Below are 22,384 nucleotides of genomic sequence, written 5' to 3'. Positions count from 1 at the left end.
TTGAAAGGCCCTATCCTGTCCTCAGTCCCATGGCAGCATTTGGACTAACATTAGCACCAGCTATTTCACAGCAGGATGGAGTTTGAGTGTAAAATTATAGGGTAAGAATATTAAATCAATTTGGCAACCTTAGCTGCTTGGATAAATACTGGGAACCAGCAAACTAGTAAAACAATAACAAGCAGGGGTGAACTTCATTTTACTGTTCTTAAAACCTGTGCAATCTGGGGAAAAACAAGGCCTTGGAATGCACAACACGTGCTGCTATTACAAATGTTGCAAGTACAGGAATTCATTCAGTTTATTGTAGAATGCTGAGTTGGTTGGTTTAAAAGAAAACAGTTCCTCTATTGCTATAAACAGCATGTGTTTTACTCTATTGACTTACAGGTTAAAATCCATTTAAGTTCCAAGTTTTAAGCTGAAACAGGCGTAGGCAGCATGCCTGCATCTTGATTGGTGGGTTGTTTCATATTTTGGAAACCCTGTCTTTTCCAAGAAAGAGCAAAACCTTGTGAATTGTCCTACACATTTATAAAGTAGTAGGAATAAGCCACATTTGCATTGTAAAAATATTGTTAATGTTAAAAAAAAAGCAACATAAAGACAGTTCTTCTAATGACAAATGTTCTGTTCCCTGAAATATCAAAATTGTTTTATATTTCTGATCAAATTATCAGTTAAATGGATGGATTACTGCACTGTGATTCGCTCTACACAGCCATTTTTTAACCACCATCAGGAGGTTTCCAGTAAGCATGTAAAATTCCAGTAATCTGGTAAAATTCCTCACATTTTGTAGGAGCCACATCATCATTAAAAATGATGATCATTTACTCTCCAGAGTCTTAAAAGTTTCCTAACTTTCAGTGTTTATCTGTAACAGCGACTGGTATTGCAAACATGAAGTGAAAGCTGGGAAGAGGCAGTCCTTACACCTGCCTTATTATTTCAATTTATTTTGTTGGGTTTTGGTTTGCTTTTTAATAAAAGCTTGGGACAAAAATGTACCAAAATGGTAAGTCTTTGCCCATTTATACAGCTCCTTATTTTTGATGCATTCAAGTGTGCTGTTTCAATCAGGGAGTAAATGGGTTTGCTTTGCAGGCTCAGAAGAGCAAACTGCAAATGCTGGTTTACTCAGTTAAGGCTGAATCTGGACATTATCCACAGAACCAACATTTAGACAACAGCAAAAGAATATTCTCCTGGCCTAGATATCATTGCAGGCTTCATACTCATATGAATTAACTGGTTTTTACCTCTTTCTTCACTTTAAGAAACAAGCTTTTTAACTTAAAAGTACTTTTCCTGCAACCTGTTTATTTTTCAGCAGGCTTTTCTGCAGGTCTTGTGTGACAGAAGTTATGTTTTCTACTAATGCCTTGTCTCCCTACGACTGTACAATTGTCCTGTCTCCTTGTTCTATTTTTGGGGACCTGGAGGGGAAGGGAGAGAATGATGAACAGCTTTTCAAGCACCAAGGACATTTACTAGGTTTACATCTGCCACAGTTGTTCTGAATATGTTTATGGTATGGGGTGGTTTATAAACTTTGTATTTATTAGCAGTAATTCCTTATTAGAAAAAAAAGGAGAATATTTAATAATTAAAGCACACCATTTGTATGCACGAATCACCATAGTTTGACTTGGGTGCCATTTAATACTGAATCTATCTAGGCAAAGCAATTGTATCTCTATGGAGATCAATCCTAAAGAATAAAAGAGATGAAAGGATTTTTTAAATAATTTGAGGAAAGAAAAGATTGTCTTCTTTTTCCTGAGAAAAAATATGGAAATAAAGTTTCTGTTTTCTAAAGGAAAATATATTAATTAGGAAATTTGCAAATGGAAATTAGCCTCTGTTGGTCTTTGTCTTTATTTATATCATTAAATGTAGTCTCTAATTAGCATATATATTATTCATGATTCAATATAATCCATTTTATAAGTCCAAGTTCAAATATAAAAATCAAAATGGGCTTGATGCACCCTATTGTTCACATGCAAAGCAGTTAACATAGATGTAAAGATATGAGGTGAATTGAAACATCCATATTTCATAAGGATGCAGTCTACGTTTTCTGAAATTATGGCTTGAACTCTTATTTTTAACTTTCCTCATTTGCATACATATTACTCCCTGTTTAAATGATGTGTTAATTCTATTCATTAGACTTCAGTGGATGCTTCTGATTCTCCTGATAATCAAGCACAGGTCCCTGGAAAGCAAATTATGGACTTTCATGTTGCAAAAGCCATTGTAAACGTGACATTTATCGCTGCAAAGCCAACTCCTGTGGAGCACTTGGCTGCAGTCAGGAGGGCAGAAGCCTTTTTCTACTTCTTATGGTAATGATTGTCATCTGTGGATAAGGAGCTGGCACCAGGTCCCCGATGGCTCTTCAGAAATGGTTGGGCACTTCACAACTGCTCCACAGTCTCGATAGTAAAAATGCCAGTTCGGTTCTTTGAGGGAATAATTTGACTCAGATCCTCACACAAACAGCTTCAAGAAAATGGGTGGTGAGGAATATTCTGTCCCATGTAATGTGATGGTAGAGACCAGGATGGGGGGACCTGCCCTAGATGGGCTCTGTATTGTCTGAAGTGTATTTGGCTGTCAGAGCCAGAGGCTATGGCCGTGGCTTTGCTGTGCTTCCAAAATATGCATGTACTTCAAAATCTGGAAGAAGAGAGCCCTGAAAGCAAAGCACAAAGGTGACAGCAGTACAACAGGAGTTCTTTCTCCTTTCTGTGGTTTACTGAGCCATACCCTGTTGTGAACGTGGGAGGAATCCGTGGGAAGAAAAGGAGCAGTGAAATAGTATTGGAGTTAGGTGTCTGCTCTTGCATATTGATTTGCCAAGGCCCTGTCAATTCATCTCTTTAATTTAAGGTGCAAAAGCATTGTTATCCCAGTGGCAAACCCAAGGGATATTGGAAGGTTTTATGCTGATGGGGTGAGCCCTTAATGGTGCCACATAGGGAGTTGCCGTGTGTGCTCTGATTAATAAAAAAAGTTGATGGGAAGAAGAAATATTTATATTGGCATCTCTGTGAGGAAATCCTTGACATCTTTAAAAGCCCATAAGAATAGTTTCCATCTGTTTTTTTTTTTTTTGCAGAGCCTGGGCTTTTTCATAGGCAATGCTGATGTGCTGCAGGGAATTAGTTAAGGTCTTTGTGATAGCAGAAGGTGAGAGTTCAACGTGTGGCTTTGTTAACCACAGAGCTACAGAGAACCAGTTCCCTGTTGTACAGCTTAAAGGTTCAGGTGGAGACTACTAGAAGCAGACCTGTTGTCCCTGCAGCTTGGTTTTGTTCGAAGTGCAGAGAACGAGAGCAGAAGAGCTCACTGCATATGAGGCACAATCTCAGCTGCTGCTTCATCTCCCTGTGTCTGGCTGTGTAATCTCACTCTCAGGATCTTTCTGCATGAGGAGACAGCTGGGCACTGCTGAGCACAGGAGAAATGATCCCATTTCACCAAGCTGCAGCTGGGCCCATGGGCAGTGAAAAATCTGTGTGTTAGTGAGTGTGTGAGTTGCAGTGCTGTCCGTAGGTTGTACTTGGATCCTCTCTTTCCTTACCAATGCTTCCTTGTGTGTGCAAGAGAATCCCTTAGCTTTACACCTGCATTTTTGAAACACTTAAACCCATCTGCAGGCCCCTCCTCCTTCACTCCCTGGACAGTGAGTGTTGAGTCCAGCGTTGAGGCTTCTGCACTGTAAAGCTGGGACAGGCTGTGCTAATTTCCTGTGTGATGAGCACAGAAGAGGATTCTGAAGAAAAGGGACTTTAACCTTAGCCCACAGTTTAAGGTTATCACTGTTCTCAATATCATGACTTGGGTTTTGTTTGTGTTTTATAAACATGGAAAGTAGGCAGCTCATCTCTTTGGGAAAATGAGGCAGGGGATAAGCATTCCTCTTCCATCCTCTTTCCAAAGTTTTTTCCCTTGGTGTACCAAATAGAGCAACCTCCCATCCCAGAGAGAGATGTATTGGCAACCTCACTCCTTATTTTGTTCTGGTGACTGGATTAACAGTAACATTGTCAGTGTTCTCCACCAACCTTACTGTATTTACTGAGCTTTATGCAAAGAATGAGCTAAATACATATGGGTTGAATGCTTTCTGTTACAACTCGTGTTCTGTCTTGACCTTCTTGGCTTCATTTATTTCCCCTTTTAAAGTTACTAGCTGTATCTGAGATCTTAACATCAGTGGGCCATTTTGGAAAATAAAGATTAATGAGATGGCTGCTGATTGCATTGTGTGGGTAGAAACAAATGCTTTTATAATAAGTAGAATTTAATATTAATTGAGTGGTTTGGAGTTAAAGAAGGATATAAAGCAACAAGCTCGTGGCACAGCAAAATTGCCCAGGAATCCAATTAGAAGAGGGAGCAGCAAATTCCATGCAAACTTGCTATAATCACACAGGGGCAATACAAGAGTGGAGTGTAATTTGGGCCTGGGACCTGTCCCCTTGAATGTCTCATAATTTCCATGAATCAACATTTAGCTACTGTGTGGTGCCAAGTTTGCATTATTTGGCTTTTTCCTGACCATGCTGCATCCCATTGCTCCAGACCTACCCCTCCAGAGGAAGACAGTATGTTTTGCAATAAAGGACACATCAATTAATGTATTGTCCTGCTACACATCTGTAGGAGAAAAACAACTCATTTGTTAGCCTGCTGAAATTACTTTGAACTGAAAATCTTCTGCTGATGCTATGAGCTTTTGCCTGATCACTTGAAGCTGTTACCTTTGCCATTTCCTCAATGAGTGATCAAGAGTTGTCCCCTTTCCAAATTGCAGTGTTTGTTTGTGATTTGGAAAAATAGAGGGTTTGCTGAGATGTGCTGTAGATAAATGGCTAAGTCCTGCCTCAAGAAACCAAATGCAGTTGTCAGATATATCTTGTGTTATAAAGAGTGATGTAAAGTATTCATTGAATTTGAATTGTTCAAAAATAATTTTTCTAAATATTATGCATTGTTTTCATCTGGCAGATGGAGTTGCAGAAGCTGCTATAGCAAGAGTTTGTTTGTGGTATTTCAGACAACCTGGGTATTGTGTGAAATTGGTTTAGCAAGCCTCTAAAAGGAGGGTGCAGAATGTAAAGTGAGGGTGTAGGAGTGATAGCCAGGGCACTGCTTCCAGGCTGATAGAGAAGCATGTGGGGAAAAAAAAAAAAAAAAGGAGCAAGTTAATTTATCCATTCTGTCAAAATGGCTATGATCAGCCAGGAGGCAAATGAATAAACGGATCAACAAGTATTTCACACTTGTGTGTTCTCGACAGGAAATCACAGATCTGAAACCAAATGTCTGGGACAAAACTACCAGAAATAGTGACAAAATACTCTGCTGTTTAGTCTGCATTTTCTATGTTTTTAGCTCACAAAAGTCCTTGAATTAAAGCACTAGAATAAAGCAGGAACTTGTTACTACATTTCCCAGCTATGAGCACAGATGAAAATATTTGGAGTGTGTCTAACAGCAGGACCTCAGTCCCCACTGGAATCTCCCTTTGCTGCACACCTGGATGCATCTGGCTGGCCATGGTGATGGCTCCTGTCTTTTCTCCTCCCAAGCTCACAGTGTGATGGCAGCCAAAGCACCACCAAAGATCACATCAGAGCACAGAAATGAAATGCATGAATACAGCAGAAGGAAAATAGATGTAGATTGCTAGAGGTGCCAGGGCTGAACAGCTCACGTGGGAGCAGACATCTACTACATTCCTCCAGGACACTGTGTCTGCCAGAGCAGCCACAGCCCTTCAGGAGTGTCAAGAAAAGGAAATGCAGAGCCAAGAGCTTGTGTTTAATTACATATCTGCTTCTGAGCAAGTGCTTCATGCATCCAGGCACATTTCTTCATACTTTAAGAAACACATTTTTCCTAAGATGTGAACTGTAGTTCTTGTGGGTTTTTTTTTCTCCTTTTCCCCAGTCCCAGATTTATCAATACTGAAAGGCTATCAAGAACTTAATAAAAGATAGGTTTAAGCTTTAGAAGTAGTGCAAATAAAGAGAATAATCCATAAATAGAAAATATATTCAACAGTATCTGGTGTTAAGGGCTCTAATAATTAACACAGGTTGAGTGAATTTCTCCAATTTTGCTTATCTGCAATGAACTTTTGTCCTCGATCAAAATGTTCTGCTCCTGTGATTAGTAGCTCTTTCTACACAGTGATCAAGATGACAAGAGAGCAATGTTTTATTTGCCTGAGTGTGTGCTTAGTGCAAAAGAGTTTGTCATGAAGGTGAAACCAGTTTCACCAGTTTTCTGTTTCCAATTTAAAAAATAATTTCAACCTAGTTTTTTAAATGGAAAATATCTTGTACAACTGTTACTTTATGATTTTTCAATTCTTGGCTCTTCTATGGAATTAGAAGCCTGCTAATAGATATTGTGGTAACTTGTCTAACATGCCTCATGCTTTGAATCCTTTTTGTGTAATAAATGTGTATTTCCTTGGTACTAAATTTCAAGAAGCTTTGAATGGGTTATAGGCCTGACATTTCCAAGATGTCTCTTTCTTAATAAATATTTAGAAATGGGAACTCCTCCTCTCTTTATTTCATGCACTGTCAGGATCATGCTTCCAGTCCTTTCTGCCTCATCGTGTAGTGGATTCTTCCTCTGTTACTTGCTTATAATATTTCTAGACATTTTCTTAATGGTTTATTTGGTCTGTGGAAATGGTAGTTTAAAAGATACATTGTTTTATTCCTGAGCTTCTTTATTATGCCTGTGTATGATCGTACTTGTTTGAAAGCAAACCAGTGAGACCTTCCAAGTCAAAACTACAATTTAATAGGAAAATTGAAATAAAGGCAGAAAGCACTGACTTAAACTGACAGTGCAAAACCTGACACCCTGTTTGTCAGGGTGGTGGGAGGAGTCTGATTAAATGGTGGCTGCAGTCCTGTTGAAGGGATAGATGAGGTTTTGTTGAAGTGCTGATCCTATAGAAGGGTCTGGTCTTCTTATGAAGGACCAGGGGTGGTTATGTAGCTCTTGTCCTCTGGGAATCCAGTAAGTAGTCCTGCTCATGCTGTTCTGAATTTCAGATTATATCCAGGTAGGAATACTGGGTTCCTCCCCTTGGGCAGAGCATTTCACAATGGGATGATGTGATTTTCTGAGTAAGTCAATAAGAGACGATATCCCTTGGAGGGAGTTCTCAGGGATGAGGCGTGGAAGAGATAAAGAACACTGCCCCACCTGGTTTTAAGGGCTTATGGAGATGGTGATAGAATACATACTTTTGATTGCATTTTAACCTAAGACAATGCTTAATACTGCTGTCTGATTTTTTTGAATTAATAAGATTTTTCTTGTAGTTTAATTATCTTGTCATTTGTTTATGTTGTTGTTGATGCTATTTATTTTGTAGAAACATTCTCACAGAAAATACAGTAGTTTAAGTCAGACACTACTGGGAGAGTCCTGCTGATGTGGAGACATTTCATTGTGATATGTTAATTGATGTTGGTCTGCAGTGGCTGGCAAAGGGAGCCCAGTGGGGATGTTCACACCACGCTGGCTGCCTGATTTAACCAGAAACCACTTTAGCAAATGGTACTGTGCAGCACACTGTTAGTGCAGAGCTGTGCCCAAGGTAGGAGCCCAGCACACAAGGAGTGCTGGGGCAGTGGAGGCTCTCAGTACCTGAGTGTTCCCCTGGCATCAGAGAGAGTCCCTGCGTCTCACTCAGGTGTCTCTCCAGAGTGAGGTAGGGACGTGTTCCTCATACTGCAGCACAATACACAGCATGGCAACTCTCAGTGGCCTGCTTCAGTGGTTGGCAGTGTATTGCCCCCATATTTGTGTTTCCTTGTCACATTTATTAACCTTTGAATGCAAGAAACTCATTAAAGCAATTCCTCAGATGCACACTCGAGGCTTCCCCAGAGCTCTCCACTCAGGCCCTGATTAGCATCAGCGACTGCAAGAAGCAAATCTCCAAATGGGTTGATTGATAGTGAGATTAATGATCCTCAAGATTTCTGTCCAGGTTTATTATTGGGAGGCTTACAAATCTTTGCTTTCAGCGAGATGGGTGGGGAGGAAGGACCAGCTGGCTGCCACCCAGTCTGTCTGTATTAGTGTGATGAGGTGATGGACGTAGCCCAGTTAGAGCACCAGCACTAAGCAGTGTATTTTCAGTGTTCCCTATTATATGCCAGGTACTAAATGATTTGCTCCTCTGCTCTCGGTGCCAGCTGCTCTTTTCTTTTCCTTTGTGCTGTGCTTCCAAAGGTGTAATGCTATTTCTAATTGTGTTTTAAACAGAGTTAAAAGAGAGATCATGAAATTTTTTAAGTAACTTTTTCTTGTTGATGTGGCCAGTGAAAAAAGCCCACCCTCCAAATACTCACTGATTAAGAGAGAAAGGAAATAATCACTCTTTTAATATTTATCTTGGCCTCAGATAAGCTAAACATGAATTATGTCCAGCAGTGATGGGAATTTTTCCTAGTTCTCCCATGCAGTTTTAGTCCAGGTGCACATGGACACATGTGTTGAGAAAGATGAAGCTTCCCACTGAGTATTTCATTACATTTAACAAACTGGCATTTCTGCATGAAGATGGGCAAGGACATCAAAACTGAGGAACAAGCTGTGCTTAAATTTTTACAAGACTTTTGTGTTAGATTCAGGCTGAGCCTTGGGATATCTAACATACCTGTCTGTTGAATGTTTTGATGTCCCATTCAGAGGAAGAAAAGAATATTTTTTGTAAAGGCAATAGCAGAGCTCTTCTGTTTTGAGAGTAATTAGGTGGGAGTAATTAGGGACATTTATGTGCATATTCCAAAGAGAGACTACTGTATCTCTATTTCTGTTGTACTCTCCTAAATTGGATAATCTCTGTTTTGTTTCTCTTATAGCACCATGTCCAATCCAGAGGAATTACACTTTTCATTTAAAATTGCTTGCATTTTAATATCCATGTGTGACCCTGTTTTTATTCATTCTTTTCCTAAGATTCATAATCCCAAAGGGAATTCATGTCCTGAAATGATAATATCGAGTATACCAAATTTTGAGATCTTGGAGGTGCTACTAAAAGTACCTCTCTAGTAAGAGGTAAGAGGCAATCTTCATTGATTGCTGTGGCTCTTGTGATTATGGAACAGCTCTTCACTTGCTTAAATCCAGATTTCTTTTGTGAGAAAGTTTTAAGGCTCCTTTTTAATATTACATGATGTTTTGGGCATTGGAAGCACACATTTTATAGGAAGTGCCTGAGGTATTATTTGATTGGAAAAGGCATGTCTTTGTTTTCCTCTGTAATTTTCTAGCCTTTTTTATGAATGTTGCATTACATAAATACTTGGCTCAGGGAGAAGAAAATTAATATGGTCAGGCTTTCCTTGGGTTTTTAAAGCTGTGCCTAATTTTAAACCATTTTAAGATACCACCTAGAGGTTTGTCTTCTTGATTTTTGCCTGAAGACATTAAAGTTCTCAATGGTAATAGAGATAACCAAGGAGCTTGTTCTCTTGCAGTAGAAAATACTGATGAGTAAACCCATTCAGTCATCTGTAAAACTGCTGAGTGTATCCAAGGCAGATGTTGTGGGTATTGATTAAAGCAGCAGCGGAAGGTTTGGTGCCTCTGGCCCTGTCAGAGGTCACCAGGAGAGTAATTAGCTACCAAGTGTCACAGGGCCAAGTGTCATCACAAATAAGGTTTCACCATTGCCTTCCCTGTTCTCCAGGGACACCAGGATGAGGGGACAAGGAAGCGTGGAAAACGTTTGTGCTGAGTTAAACTAAGGCTTAACCACATGATTAGCAATTAAAGAGCTTTCTAAGTGCATTTCTGCACTGGCCACCTGGGTGCTCTCTGGTGGTGCAGTTGATGAAGGGGGAGGACATGCAGCCAGCCCATCTGGGGTTGTTGTCATTTCTTAACTGTTTAATTATTTGAGTACCCTTCTGAAAATCATAATGTCTCACATAATACCTGAGTTCAGTACTGTATGTGATATAAATGGGTGTCTGGGCCCTGGTCTAAGATAGGATCTCAGAGGATTGCAGAAGAGGATATTTAATTTTTTGGAGAGCAGAGTAGTCAGCTGGCAAATTTAGGCCATAAATATTAAATTAGCTGTCGTTTTGTGTTAGAAATCCCTAGTCTTGTTTGCAGATTAATTTTTCAACTGGACAGTTTTACTAGTGGCACATTCTTCAGCACAAATACTGTCTTGAAGTTTTGTCCACCTTCTTTTTTTCTCTTTCCATCTGCCATTTCCTAGCCTTTTTCCTGCCTTTATTTCCCTACAATACTGCAGAATATTGTGGTTGGAGAGGTGATAAGTATTTGGAGACTTTTGTGGATGTGTGGGTTAACTCCCTAATGTGAAAAAGCATTTCTCCTTGCCCAGAGGAAGTGCCCTGAAAGACATAGTCTACTTTTCACTGTTCTGTCTAAGATAAAATGCCAAGGACTTGGTATGCCATGCACTTCTGAAACTACCCATTACCATCCAGATCTCTCCAGGTACCATATCTGTGTGATGCTTAACACTGCTCAAGAATATTTCAGGCAGAAACTGCTTTGTGGGGAGAAGGCAAATGGTCTTCAAGAGGGATCTGCTGGAAAATTAGCATTACTGTAGGGAAATTTTCCTCCTTTATCAGCTTCCCTTTATTCTCCTGGTTTTTATGCATTCCTGCTTTGTACATCTTCCAACAGCTCCAGTTTGGTCAGCATTCTTACTGCTTACTGCTCCAGCATGGCACAGGTTCTTTTATAACTTGGCTTTTGAATTCTGGTCATTAAGTATTAAGACCTGTGAAGAAAAATAACTGTAGAAAATTAGGGCAATATAAGCCATTTTCTGGCCAAAAATAATAAATGCAGATGTCTCTCTGATACAATTAATGTAATATCACTGCTGCATCCTGGTCACTTATCCATATTCATAAGATCAGCTTTTTTCGTGTGGTTTTCTCTCTTCTTTTTCTCCTTAACGCTTGAGTCAGTTTTATTGCTCATAAAAATCAGTGACTGATGACCCCAGCTAGAGCAGTGCAGACTGCAGGCAGCTGTTGTCCAGGCTCCCATCCACTGCTCTGCTGGTGACATGGTCATGATTTGCAGCACTTCTGTTGTTCTGAAGTCTGTGTTCTTTTCTGAGGAGTCATTGCCAATTCTGACATTGACAAATGCTTGCCAGGAAATAGTGAAGCTAGTTTAAAGTGCAGAGCCATGTGTTACTAGTACACTTGACTGCATACATACTCTGGTTTTGGTGCCAGCAGAAACCAATCTTAATTGTGTCTCCTGAAAAACATGCAAAACATTTCAATGGGAATGTGAAGCAGCTTTTCTTCTATTGAAAGTGAGAATGAATGTACAGAGGTAGTGAAAGGGGATCGTTTCCTGTCTTTACATCCTTTTTTAGGAGTTAGTTGCAGACTCCCCCGTGATGGAGGAGCATGGGGGATGAATGCCTGTATCCAGGTTGCATTTGGTAAAGACTAAGCCATGCCCTGTGCAGCCTGGTTTAGAGGTCTCTTACAGATCCTAGTCTGACTCTTATTCCATCTTTCATGTTCTTCCCACCAGTTAGAAACTCTGTGTAAAAGTAGGGTGGCTGCAGGGGCTATTGGCCTCTTTGTTAACAAATACATATTCTGCAGAAGTTCTGTCTGTGGGAGGCTGATTCTGGATGAAGGGTGCCTGAAGGACAAGATTTGCCCTGCTCTGATAGTAGTGAACAGGCCTGCAAGATCCTTTCAAGCATCTGCCCACAAATTAGTCATGCTTTAGCAGGTAATGACCTGGGAAGAGAGCCTAGAGCTCCTAGATTCTAGTACAAAAATAAAGTAATATAAAGCTGGCTGGCCTTGGAGAGGGAATACACACTGCTCCAGCCAACATCCACACCTGGAAGAAGGACAAGTGAACAAGGAGCAATGAAGGTACTGGTAGCTTTGGCGTGAGGCAGGGCATGGCTCTTGTGTGTCCCCAGAATGTGAAATGTTCCCCTTTGGTTTTTCCTGTCTTCAGCCACTGCAGAGGCAGTCACTTGTTCTCACCATAACCTTGGCTCCTCCTCTCCCTGCCCTGCCTGCTCCAGAGCTCACAGATACTGCCTGTCATCACAGATCAGGGGATGCTGCCAGTGCTAGACCCAGTACAGAGGAGTAAAGGCCAGACAGTGCCCTTGGAGCAATTCCCAGCACTCCCATTGTCTGCAGCCAAGCTGTGTTTGCATTGGAGGCAATATTAACTCTGAGGCACCACCTTCTACACAAAAATGAAATGCATCCATACTTTCAGGCCATTATGTGAACTTGTTCTCCCTCTTGCTTTTAGATGAGTAGAAAGGAGAAGCTGCTTGAGCTTTAGTAGCTAATAACACAGGAAACCTGTTTGGAGTGTCAAAATCTCACCAGGCATCTCTTCTTATAGAGAAGTTAATCTGGTGTTTTGCTTAGCAGAGATGGAACAAGCATTTAACCCAGCTAACCAGGACCATCTTTTGGCATATTTTTATGCTTTTATCTTAGTAATAAGGTGCTGCTTCTCTGGACTTTGCATCCTGTTAGTTTGCTTTAGTAACTCACAACCAGTGTCTCTGCAAAAAGATTCTGGGCAGGGGGATGTTCTCCCTCACATTGTCTTTGCATTCCAGACCCTGCCTCTGCTGCTTCTCTGGGGAGATGCTAATCTTGCAGTGTTTTACTTCTGCATTTGGGTCCATATGTGACAACTGTGTGTCTGATCACCACAATCTCACACAGTTATTGTACCCCAGGGAAAGAGAGCCACAAAAACATATGGGGCTAGAGAAAACGGTGTGCTTCACTGCTCACGGGCATATTTCAGAGACAATGGACTCTTTGGTATTTCACAGAAAAGATATCCCCAAAATCTTTTAGAAGTGAATCAAGGTTGTGATTTGTTTTTCTCGACCAGTGCTGTAGAAATACAATAATTATTCTAAAATTAATGTTTCAGTTGTTAAGATTTTAATAATCATTTATGCCATGACAAATTCCAGTTGTGCATTCACTGTGGACTGCTTCTATTAGGAAAAAAGGCCTGTTATTATTTTCTGCTGATAGTGTTGTTTTCCTGAGCAAATGGGCACAGATATGCAAACACCTGCCCATGTATACACACTGGAGTAAAAAGTTAGACTGAAGTTCTCATGTGAAAGTGTGGATTTGCACTTTGTCTAGCCCTGTATTCACTCCCCTCTCTCCCCTCTCCAGTGGCTCAAAACAAGCAATTTCCTGCTCTCATCCTTTCCCTTTGTCCAGCCCTCCCCATATACACACTCAGATTTACTGCAGCCTATTGTAGCCTTAGCAACTGCTGCCACTTAAGGTTTGTATCTGGAGGAAAAGGTAATGGGGAGGTGAATAGCCAAGGGATAGAAAGGAGCATCCTAAACTGGAGGAGGAGACAGATACTGAATGTCGGAAGTGTGTCTCAGTAGCCTTGATGGCAGCTATCAGTATTTATTACTATAAACCAGACACGAGTTTCCAAAAGGCTCCACTTGGGGCCAGGTGTTTTGTTACTCAGGAAGAATGGGCATTATCCAAGCTGGAGTCATCTGCCTGGTACCTTGAGATCTGTTCCCTCCCGGAGCTGCACAGAGGAAAGATGCCAGAATGGGAAATAATCCCAGTAAGCAGAACTTGCTGGAAAATCCATTCAGCAAATTTGTTAAACCCATAAAAGATCTTTTAAAGATCTGAAACACAGAAGAGGCCACTGGGACAGGGATGCCATGGCCTGTGTGCAGTAAGCTCAGCTGTATAGGCTAAACTTAGACTATTTACAGCTATTGTGAACAAGTGGAGGAAAAAAAAAGTTTGAGAGACGTATCTTCGCCTAATGTGCCACAATCCAATATTGTAAAGTAATGAAAGTGTTGTGTTGCATATGCACATTAGACAAGAGTGTGATGTTTGTGACTTGAGAAAACCTTTAGTCAAAGTCTAAGGTGTCTGTCTTTGCAAAGCAGCTGCAGAAAGTCTTCAAGGACTAAAATACAGAATTTTAATTACATTAGTGATTGCAGCAAACTTTACTATGTGAAATATTAATTCACTACATTGCTAATCCAAGATTGTGCTCAGCAAAGTTGCACTGGGCTGGGTATTCAGCTATTGCCATCATGGGCCTTAAAATATTGCACAGTGTGATTATCTGACACATTTACATGTTTTGAGGCTATTAAGGAAAAGCCGTCTTATGACTGTGTATAAAAACCTTAATGCCAGCCTTTCAGAGCCTCTGAGAGTATAAAATAACAAATTAACCAAAAAAATTGCTTTTCTTCAATATCATCAGCTTAAAAAATCCTGTAAATCCCTGCATAAAGGTCTGTCTTTTTATCAAACACCTTTTTAAGGCCTTCATTACTAGGAGAAGCCATTCAAGGATTTCTGTAGTATTGACTCAAGGGAAAGAGCCCCAAATACATCAAAATCAGGAACATTTTGCCTGTTTCATATTCATAGTTTCTTCTTTATGTGTGACTGATTTATTCCACTGCGTGCCCCCAGGGTGTTCATTGTCCAAAATAAAGGCTGCCAAAAAAAAAATGAGAACAGGGAGCAAGTGGTGAGGCGGGGGGGGGGGAGTTCAACCCATGTTTTTAAATGCTGTGAGACTATTGTACATCTTACATCCTCATGTGTGAATTCACCTTATGCTGTTTCTTAACAAAAGTATACTCACTCAATATATAACTTCAGCAGAATGCAAGCCATCATGCCTGAAAATAGAAAGCTGCTCCCAGACAGTGACTCCATGCTGTGAAATCCACTCTCTTCTTCTTCTGTATTGTCTTAAGTTGTACTTGTGCTGCCATAGCTTGTGCTCGCATTACAAAGCACTGCGCCTGTGCACTAGAAAGTACAGGTGCATGGAAAGCAAGCACCTGTGATAATTTTAGATCCTGGTTTCACCTAAGAGAGTGGTTTGCTTTCCAGTGACTTTTTTTCTCCCTGGCATGTACGGATGTTGGAAACAAAGGCACCACAAATGGCTTTGCTCTGACGATGGGCTCTGCATGGGGAGCACAAAGGCCGAGTTGCAGAGCAGCAAACTGCAGGAACTGCAAGGCAGCAGCCTGGAAACCACATGTGCAAATATGTTTGAGCAAGGGAACCTGCAACTTGGCAAAGGCACAGTTCACCAGGCCCCCACAAACTTTGCCCAGGTGTTGAGGAGCAGTTGAAGGGTGACAGTGAGGGGGATCTTTCTGCACTGGGGAGCTATTGTTCAGCGCCCCGCAGACGAGAGCAGACCCTTCTCCTGCCACAATAGCTGCTCACACCAAGCAAGACTCATTAAATATTCAGTTCCAGCCTCAAGCAGCTCATTAAGTCAGCAATGAGCAGTGACGCTGGCGTTGGAAAACCCTGCCTCAGTTAACATCACCATGCAGAGTCTCCCCGGATCTCTTGATGGTATTCTACTCAGTACCTTTTCTGTGATGACCAGCTTGTGCTCTCTGCTTTGCATTAAATACAGGTAAAAAAGAGTCAGGTGGATTTAAGTTCTGCTCTTCATTGTAGGCCTTTTTAGAGAGGAGTCCTGGGGCCCAAGGGAAGTGTCTGTTGGATTTTTGTGTACCAGCATATGTAATACAAGTTTGCAGGAGGAGGATGGGATGAAGGTTATATGGCATTAGCGTTAAAAAGCAAACAAGCAAAAAACCTTAATGTTTGAAGGATAGCTTTCATAGCAGCTCATGATATGAAGCAGTTACAGATGCTGTGTTACTGGTGGTTGTTACACAGCAGAAACTTATACAGCAAGTGTATTTTCCCTGGAAATTGAGTGTCCTAGGTGGATTTGGGCTTGAATTGTATGCTGAATGTGTTTCTTGTGTGCAGAGCTCCTTTCTTAATGGTGTATTTGAAGCCTGTTTTGCAGCCACTAACTTTTATGATTATAATTTCATATTCAATGGTACTTAGCAATAATGTATAGAGGCATTTATGATGGGTGGATGTCAGATGTCAGTGAGTCAGAGCACATCAGAATCTGGAATAAGAATTGTAATTGTAGAAAACAAACATATGTTTTCGTGTGTCAGTGTTTTAAAATTATAACATCTGAAAGTACAGAACAGAAATAGCGAAACAGAACATGTGCAAAAGTTTTTCAGTGAGAAGTTTTTCACACCCTGAATCTATTTTTTTCTTTTTTCTTTAACAGAAAGTGTTTCCAGACTGCTCATTTCTATGTGGAGGACAGCAGTTCCCCCCGTGTGGTCCCCAATGAAAGTATTCCCATTATACCTATTCCAGGTAAGATGGTCTTAATCTCCTGTGTTTGTGCTACTTGGAGTACTGGATTAATTACATAAAGAAGAGAAGGTTGTGCTTGTGATAAATCATGGAGGTTTGGTAGAAATTTGTTCTATCGGTGCTGCTTCATTTAATTTAATGTGCTTTGTAATGGGGCTCCGAGTGCCAATGCTGTATTTTTCCTTAGACACCTCTCCCACTTTGTTTTAATAGAAATTTCAGAATAACCTTTGCAAAATGTCAAAAACATGAGTAACAAGTCTTGAAAACACTGAGACATTGCATCCAGGGTGAAACCAGCTGCTCCAGCAGGGCAGGTTGCAGAGAAGGGATATTCAGTTCCTCTGCTCTCTCGAGACTGGGGTCCTTGCCCCCACTTTCACCATGTGTAGAGGTGGAACCTGGGGCTCTCAGAAAGGACAGTGAGACACAGGGATAAACAAACAATCTCAAAGTCCAAAGCCATCTGTTAATTTGGTATTAATAAAGTTACCAAAGGTCAAATTCTCCTCTCAGCTATACTGAGAGTGATGCTGGAAGCAGAGTACAGTGCTATTCTCTCTTCATGAGGCATTTCCCTGGGGAATTATTAAGTGCAGGATGCAGCTGCCATGAAGCTGTGTTGACAGAGAGCAGCTTGGTGTTACTGTGGCCTTTGCAGCCACTGCCTTGTTTGATGATGGTCAGTCTCACAGGCAGAATTAAGATACCAAAAATGTTGTTTTGACCTCAGTCAAAGGATTGCACTTGTTTCTTGAAGGTGTTTTAAGTTTCCTTGTCATATTCTGTATCTGCATCATTGATCTGGGATTCAATCTGTAGCTAATTAGATTCATTTTACAAAAAAACATTCAGAGCCTTTTCTGAGACGCTGAAGAAACTTGCTTCTGAGCAAAGTGAAAGAGTCTAGCTATATTTTCCTTGATTTTATTCAGTAGACATGTGTGACTTATTTCTAGAAAGAGTCTTTCAAAGTACCCATGGGAACTAGTAGAAAAGGTCAGCTATTACATTCCTGCAGAAAGCGTTAGGCAGTTTGCCTTGCAGTCTGATTCTGTACCACTGAAAATAAAGAAAATGTGCTATTGTCCCCTCTCCTTTCTGTTGGAGACTAAAATGCCTGTCCTGGCCACCTCACGTCCTTAGCAAGAAGTCATCCTTCTCCTTTAGGGTAAAGGAGGTGACAGGTTTTAATCTTAGACCACCAGTGATTAATTTTCACAGGAGTACTTAAATAGCTGGAGAACTCCATTCTTCCTACTCTGAAACCAAGAGGAACAAATGCCTGTTGGGTCTGCTTGTGGCAGTCAGTTCAGTGGTCCCACCATGCCTGCTCTCCTGTGGTACCTCCTTGGAGCTTGTGGGGAAGGGGAGGCTGGGCTAAACTGGACTCTGGCACTGCACAAATCCGGGGGATTACGTATACAAGGTACTGGAAAGAGACAAATTCTCCCTTCAGACAAAAACCTCTTTGACCAATGTGCAGTATTTTTACTGTAATTGAGACAACTTTTTTCTTAGATAAAAGAAACCAGCAGAAAGCTCCATCTTCTCATGCTGCAGTGTGTGTTGCTGAGACAGTGGTTCTTCCCTGTTGCACAGAGATGTTTTAATGGTCAGTCCTTTAAGACTGGAGTGCATTCATATGAATTGTAGTGTAGGCTGAAGAAGTTCCATTAAAACCATGCAAGCAGCAGGTACTGTCAGGGCAGAATATGCACCAGTGCTTCTTCAGCAGCCATTCTGGGACATAGCAGAAAGTGACTGGGAACAGAACATTGTCTTTGGGGACATTTCCCATGACTAGAGTAAGGCAGGCTGTGAGACCACAGCAGCTTTGTGAGGCTCATGATGCTGCTGTCACTGCAGTGCTCCCTGTGGTGTGCTCAGACTCAGTAATGCTGAGACAGGGCTGCTCACCCCTGGTAAGGGGCACTGCAGATTAAGGCATCCCCTGAGCAAATGCTGCAGGACACCTTGAGCAGCTTTGTAGTTAAAAATCTGCAAGGATTGCTGGTGAGCCTTAAGGCACATCAAGAACTGGGCCTTAGAAATAGGTTTAGTCTAGTTGGTCACAAGAGTGAATCCAACCCTTGAATTCTCAATCTAATGACATTTTTCTGGATATAATGGACATAGATAGACACCTGCATGCAGACATCCAAATGGAGAGGCCTTAATCTGAAGTTGAATCATGCCCAGAAAACCTTAAAAGAGAATGAACTGGTGAATTTGAAGAGCTTGACATTGACATTAAAGCTATTTAGGTCACCAAAAGCCAAATCACCCTCCGTATGTGCCTCACTCTGTGTGTATTACCTATCACCTGTACTGGGATAATAATTAATACATGGATACTTTCAGGGTCAAGTTAATAGAGAAAAATTCCAGCTATGTTGGCTTTTTCCAAATATGGGGGATACTGCCTTAAAAGATCTTGAAGCTCTCGGAGGCATTTTCCTTGTTTGGAGGTGTAGGAGTGGGCTGTTTTCCCCCACATACCTGTTGCTGGATGACAGTCTTCCCTGACGTCAGCTGCTGCTCCCACATAGACAGCCCACTGAAATGCCTCAAGAACATGAAATTACAAAATTCTCCTTTAAACTGGTGGCAACTGATGAAATTATAAGCCTCTGAACTTTTCCTCTGGAAGCTGCCGCAGGGTGTGAGAAAGTCTTACTTGCCATGTTGATACTAGAAGCAAAATGTAAGTGGCATTTTCACAGAAACAAGCTTTTTAAAGTAACCTTGTTAGATTGTGAGACCCCATCTTTACAAGAGGAATTTGACTAGGTTCCTGTGGGACTGTGCCTCTACCTCCTGCAGTTCAGTGGACCAACTTCCACTCTTGGTTAAAGCAAGCAGCCACACTGATGGCAATTTAGAGCAGCGTGGCTGAAGATGTCCAGCACATTTGCCAAGACCCATCTGAGCACACAGTGAGCTGGGCAGAGGGAACTGGGTGGGTCTGGGTTGGCTGGTCCTGGCCCAGGTGTGGGCTGGCTCTGCCAGGAGCCAGGCACAGTGAGGTCCTGACACAGCCAAGGTTTCAGAAGAGCTCTGCTGTTCCTGTGTGCCGCTGCTCTGCTCCGTGACGTGTTGGCACAATCAGAGGTAGCGTTTGTGTTTATTTCTGCACCATGTCCTGCTCTTGTTTATGCTCTCTGTTTTCTCAGGTCTGTGAGCTCTAAATCAGACTGCCAGCTACCTGCTAAAAAATCTTGCAGAGGAATAATTTTATCCATTTTCTATTCCACTTCCCTTGGCTACATCCTTAATTATTGTGCAGGAAGCCACATCACCCATAGGTGTGTGCCTATCTGTGCAAATTCTCTCTGAGATCCAAATCATTATCATTATTCATAATTACCTGCACTGCTTGATCTAGAGAAACACAGGACAAAGGAGTTATCATTATCTGAGTCACCCACTGAATATTACATCTGAGGTATGAATCTCAACTCACATAAGCCTTGCACCTAACAGTTTTGCATCTGTAATCAATGGCAGATTTCTGAAAACTCCCCTGCCATTCTGCCCAACAAAATTATTTCAGGTCATGGTATGTTCAGTTTTAGTTTTAAATGACATTAAATTAATTTTTTAACTTGTCATGGAGTTTATTAATAATGTATTTTAAAAAACTGGTGGCAGAAGCTGATGGAAGAACACTCATGGTTTTTCAAGAATGTCTCAGTATGGGTGTACAAGTCCAGGAAACAGGGGAATAGCAATAAAAAGGTGCTTTACCACCTCACACCCACCAGAGTGTGAAGGCCAGGGCACTCACGACCCTCCTTCATTCCCTCTATCTCTCCATGGTTACAAAGAGTCCCATCATGAGTCCATTTTATTAATTCTTTGCCCTTCCATAACTTGAATAGTGCCTTGAACCTTTCCTGACAAATGTCAGGGGTCAGACTTGATGTGTTTTTTACAGGCTCAGCTGCTGTGTTCTGGCAGCACTCACCCTTTGACAAACTGTTTCTGTTGAGGCAGTAATGAGTATCTCATTTGACAAGGAAAATGCAGATTCCCAGCACAGGTATCTTACAGTTCTCTGCTGAGGTGTGGCTGTCTCAAGTTGCATCCCCAGAGCTGAAGAGCAGAGCCCAGGATTTGTCTGTGGCTGTGCCAGTGCCCTGAGCACAGTGAGCTTGTGAGGCACAGGAGCTGCAGCTCAGGGCTTCTTTCTCAAGGGCATGAAGCTCTTCACTGAGCACAGAAATAATGTTCTTCAGCTGCTTAAAACTTTATTGCTGCTCTCTGCTCCCTGTGGATTTATGTTCCAGCACCATATTGTGAATTGTACCTATCTTCAGCTTCAATTAAATTCATGAATGCAATATGGCAAACACAGCCATCCTCTGAAGCCAAGAAAATATCAAGGTATTTTAGGGAACATCCACCTTCCTTTTACTCTGGTACCAACCCTGCTCCTGCAGTAGTACACTGTAGAATTTATTTTATGATATCTAGTTCTGGTTCTTCTAGTGGAGGCTTCAGGGGTTGGCTACAACACAAAATAATGTGTTTTTATGGTGGCCATGTGAAATGCAGATAGATCCTTTTCTGAGGGGTGTTACACTGGGAGGCAGAGCCCTGGAGTGGATCTTCATGAGCTCAAATTTAAGGCTTGTGTGTAACTGATGGCAAGACTGGGACCTGAGGATGGAAATGTGTGAGATTAAAATTGTGTTTCTTAGCTGGCAACACCAAATAAGATCATGTTTAATGTCTGGGCTAAGGGAAAATTCACATCATTTCATTCTCTTGGACTGAAATTGGCTTTATGCTTAAAGGGAAGAAGTGTGTTGCTATTACATTTATAATTAATGATAAGCTAATCTTTGTACAAGCATATTTAAAGTGAGCTCTTATTTTGACACATATAAAATTTTATCATTAATATCTTTATATTCCTGACTGACACATGGCTAATAGCGTTGTAGGTAGATTAAGTCTTGAAGCAAGAGAGGAATGTAGCTACAGAATTACACACGTGGTTTTTCATATTCTGATTTTTCACGTCCTCCCTTTATTAGAGGCCTGCCCTTGTGTTCATTTGACTAGATTATAGCAGATAGCAATTACCTTGCTGAAAGGACTCCTGTTTTAGTTTCAGCATGCCCATCTTTCCAGAAGTTTCAAATGTGTTCAGAGTGTTTTCCTTGCCTTTTCACTTTGAAAGGTGCTTTTTATTAAAAATAGTACTTCATAAACACATGATTACAAATGAGCAATAATGAAGACTAGTGCCCACAGTAATCAACTCTTAATGAGTTCATATTAATCTTAATTCATTTTCATTTATAATTTGTCTTAATTATTGAGGTCAGTGACTTTAGGAGGGTGCCACCCTTGAGAGATATTCAGCAGGTATTTTGATGTCCTAGAATGAAACCTATTGCATAGTCTTTATAGTATTTATGGAAATTTGATCTCCACAGAAGGCAGACACCTTCTCAATACTAAGGCTTTTTAATGAATTTGTCTTATTATAAATTAATTTATATTAATGTTATACAAATAAAACTGTTATTATATTTCCCAAAAAATTTTATACAGCAAGTAAATGCAATCAGCCAGAAAGATTAATTATTCCAATTGAAATACAATGGCTTCAGTTGCATTCTTATTTTAAATAGTTATGCAAGGAAAGCCAGTATACTGCAGAATTAAAGGCTGTGACAATAAAAATGTGTTTATTCAACTGCATGAAATGTAAAATGGTTTGAAGAAAGCTGGGCACTGCCATGTTTTACATGTGGAATTATTTGGAGAGTCCAGTATTTGGGTGACTTAGGGCAAGGGCTGACTACTTCTGTCTGCTCAGACATTTCAAATTCAATCTGTCCCAAAATTTGAGCAGCATGTGGAGTTTTGAACTCTTTTAATATGTGCACTTTGGAATGGATGCTCAATCTGCAGGTTTATAACGTTTTGTCTAAGCTTTTCTCTAGAGGTGGACAATTGAGTTGATGGGAATTTTTAATAATCTCTGCTGGGGCAGAATTTTGCCCAGGGGTGTGCTATTCATCCTGGCAGTATTCTATATG

At 41.0% G+C, this 22,384-nt stretch overlaps 1 protein-coding gene across 1 annotated transcript in view; it reads left to right on the top strand.

The window, feature by feature from the left end:
• The window catches only part of PTPRG (protein tyrosine phosphatase receptor type G), a 391,091-nt gene that overhangs the window by 332,857 nt on the left and 35,850 nt on the right, over positions 1-22,384 (top strand). Inside the window, exon 14 of the mRNA XM_021537228.4 lies at positions 16,234-16,325. Within this exon, the coding sequence (XP_021392903.4) occupies positions 16,234-16,325 (92 nt within the window). The remainder of the gene's footprint in view (positions 1-16,233; positions 16,326-22,384) is intronic.

Source organism: Lonchura striata, chromosome 12, assembly GCF_050655825.1.
Source record: "Lonchura striata isolate lonStrDom1 chromosome 12, ASM5065582v1, whole genome shotgun sequence".
NCBI lineage: Eukaryota > Metazoa > Chordata > Aves > Passeriformes > Estrildidae > Lonchura > Lonchura striata.
Note: the sequence above shows the minus strand (reverse complement) of the source record. Positions and strands in the feature narration are given on the sequence as shown.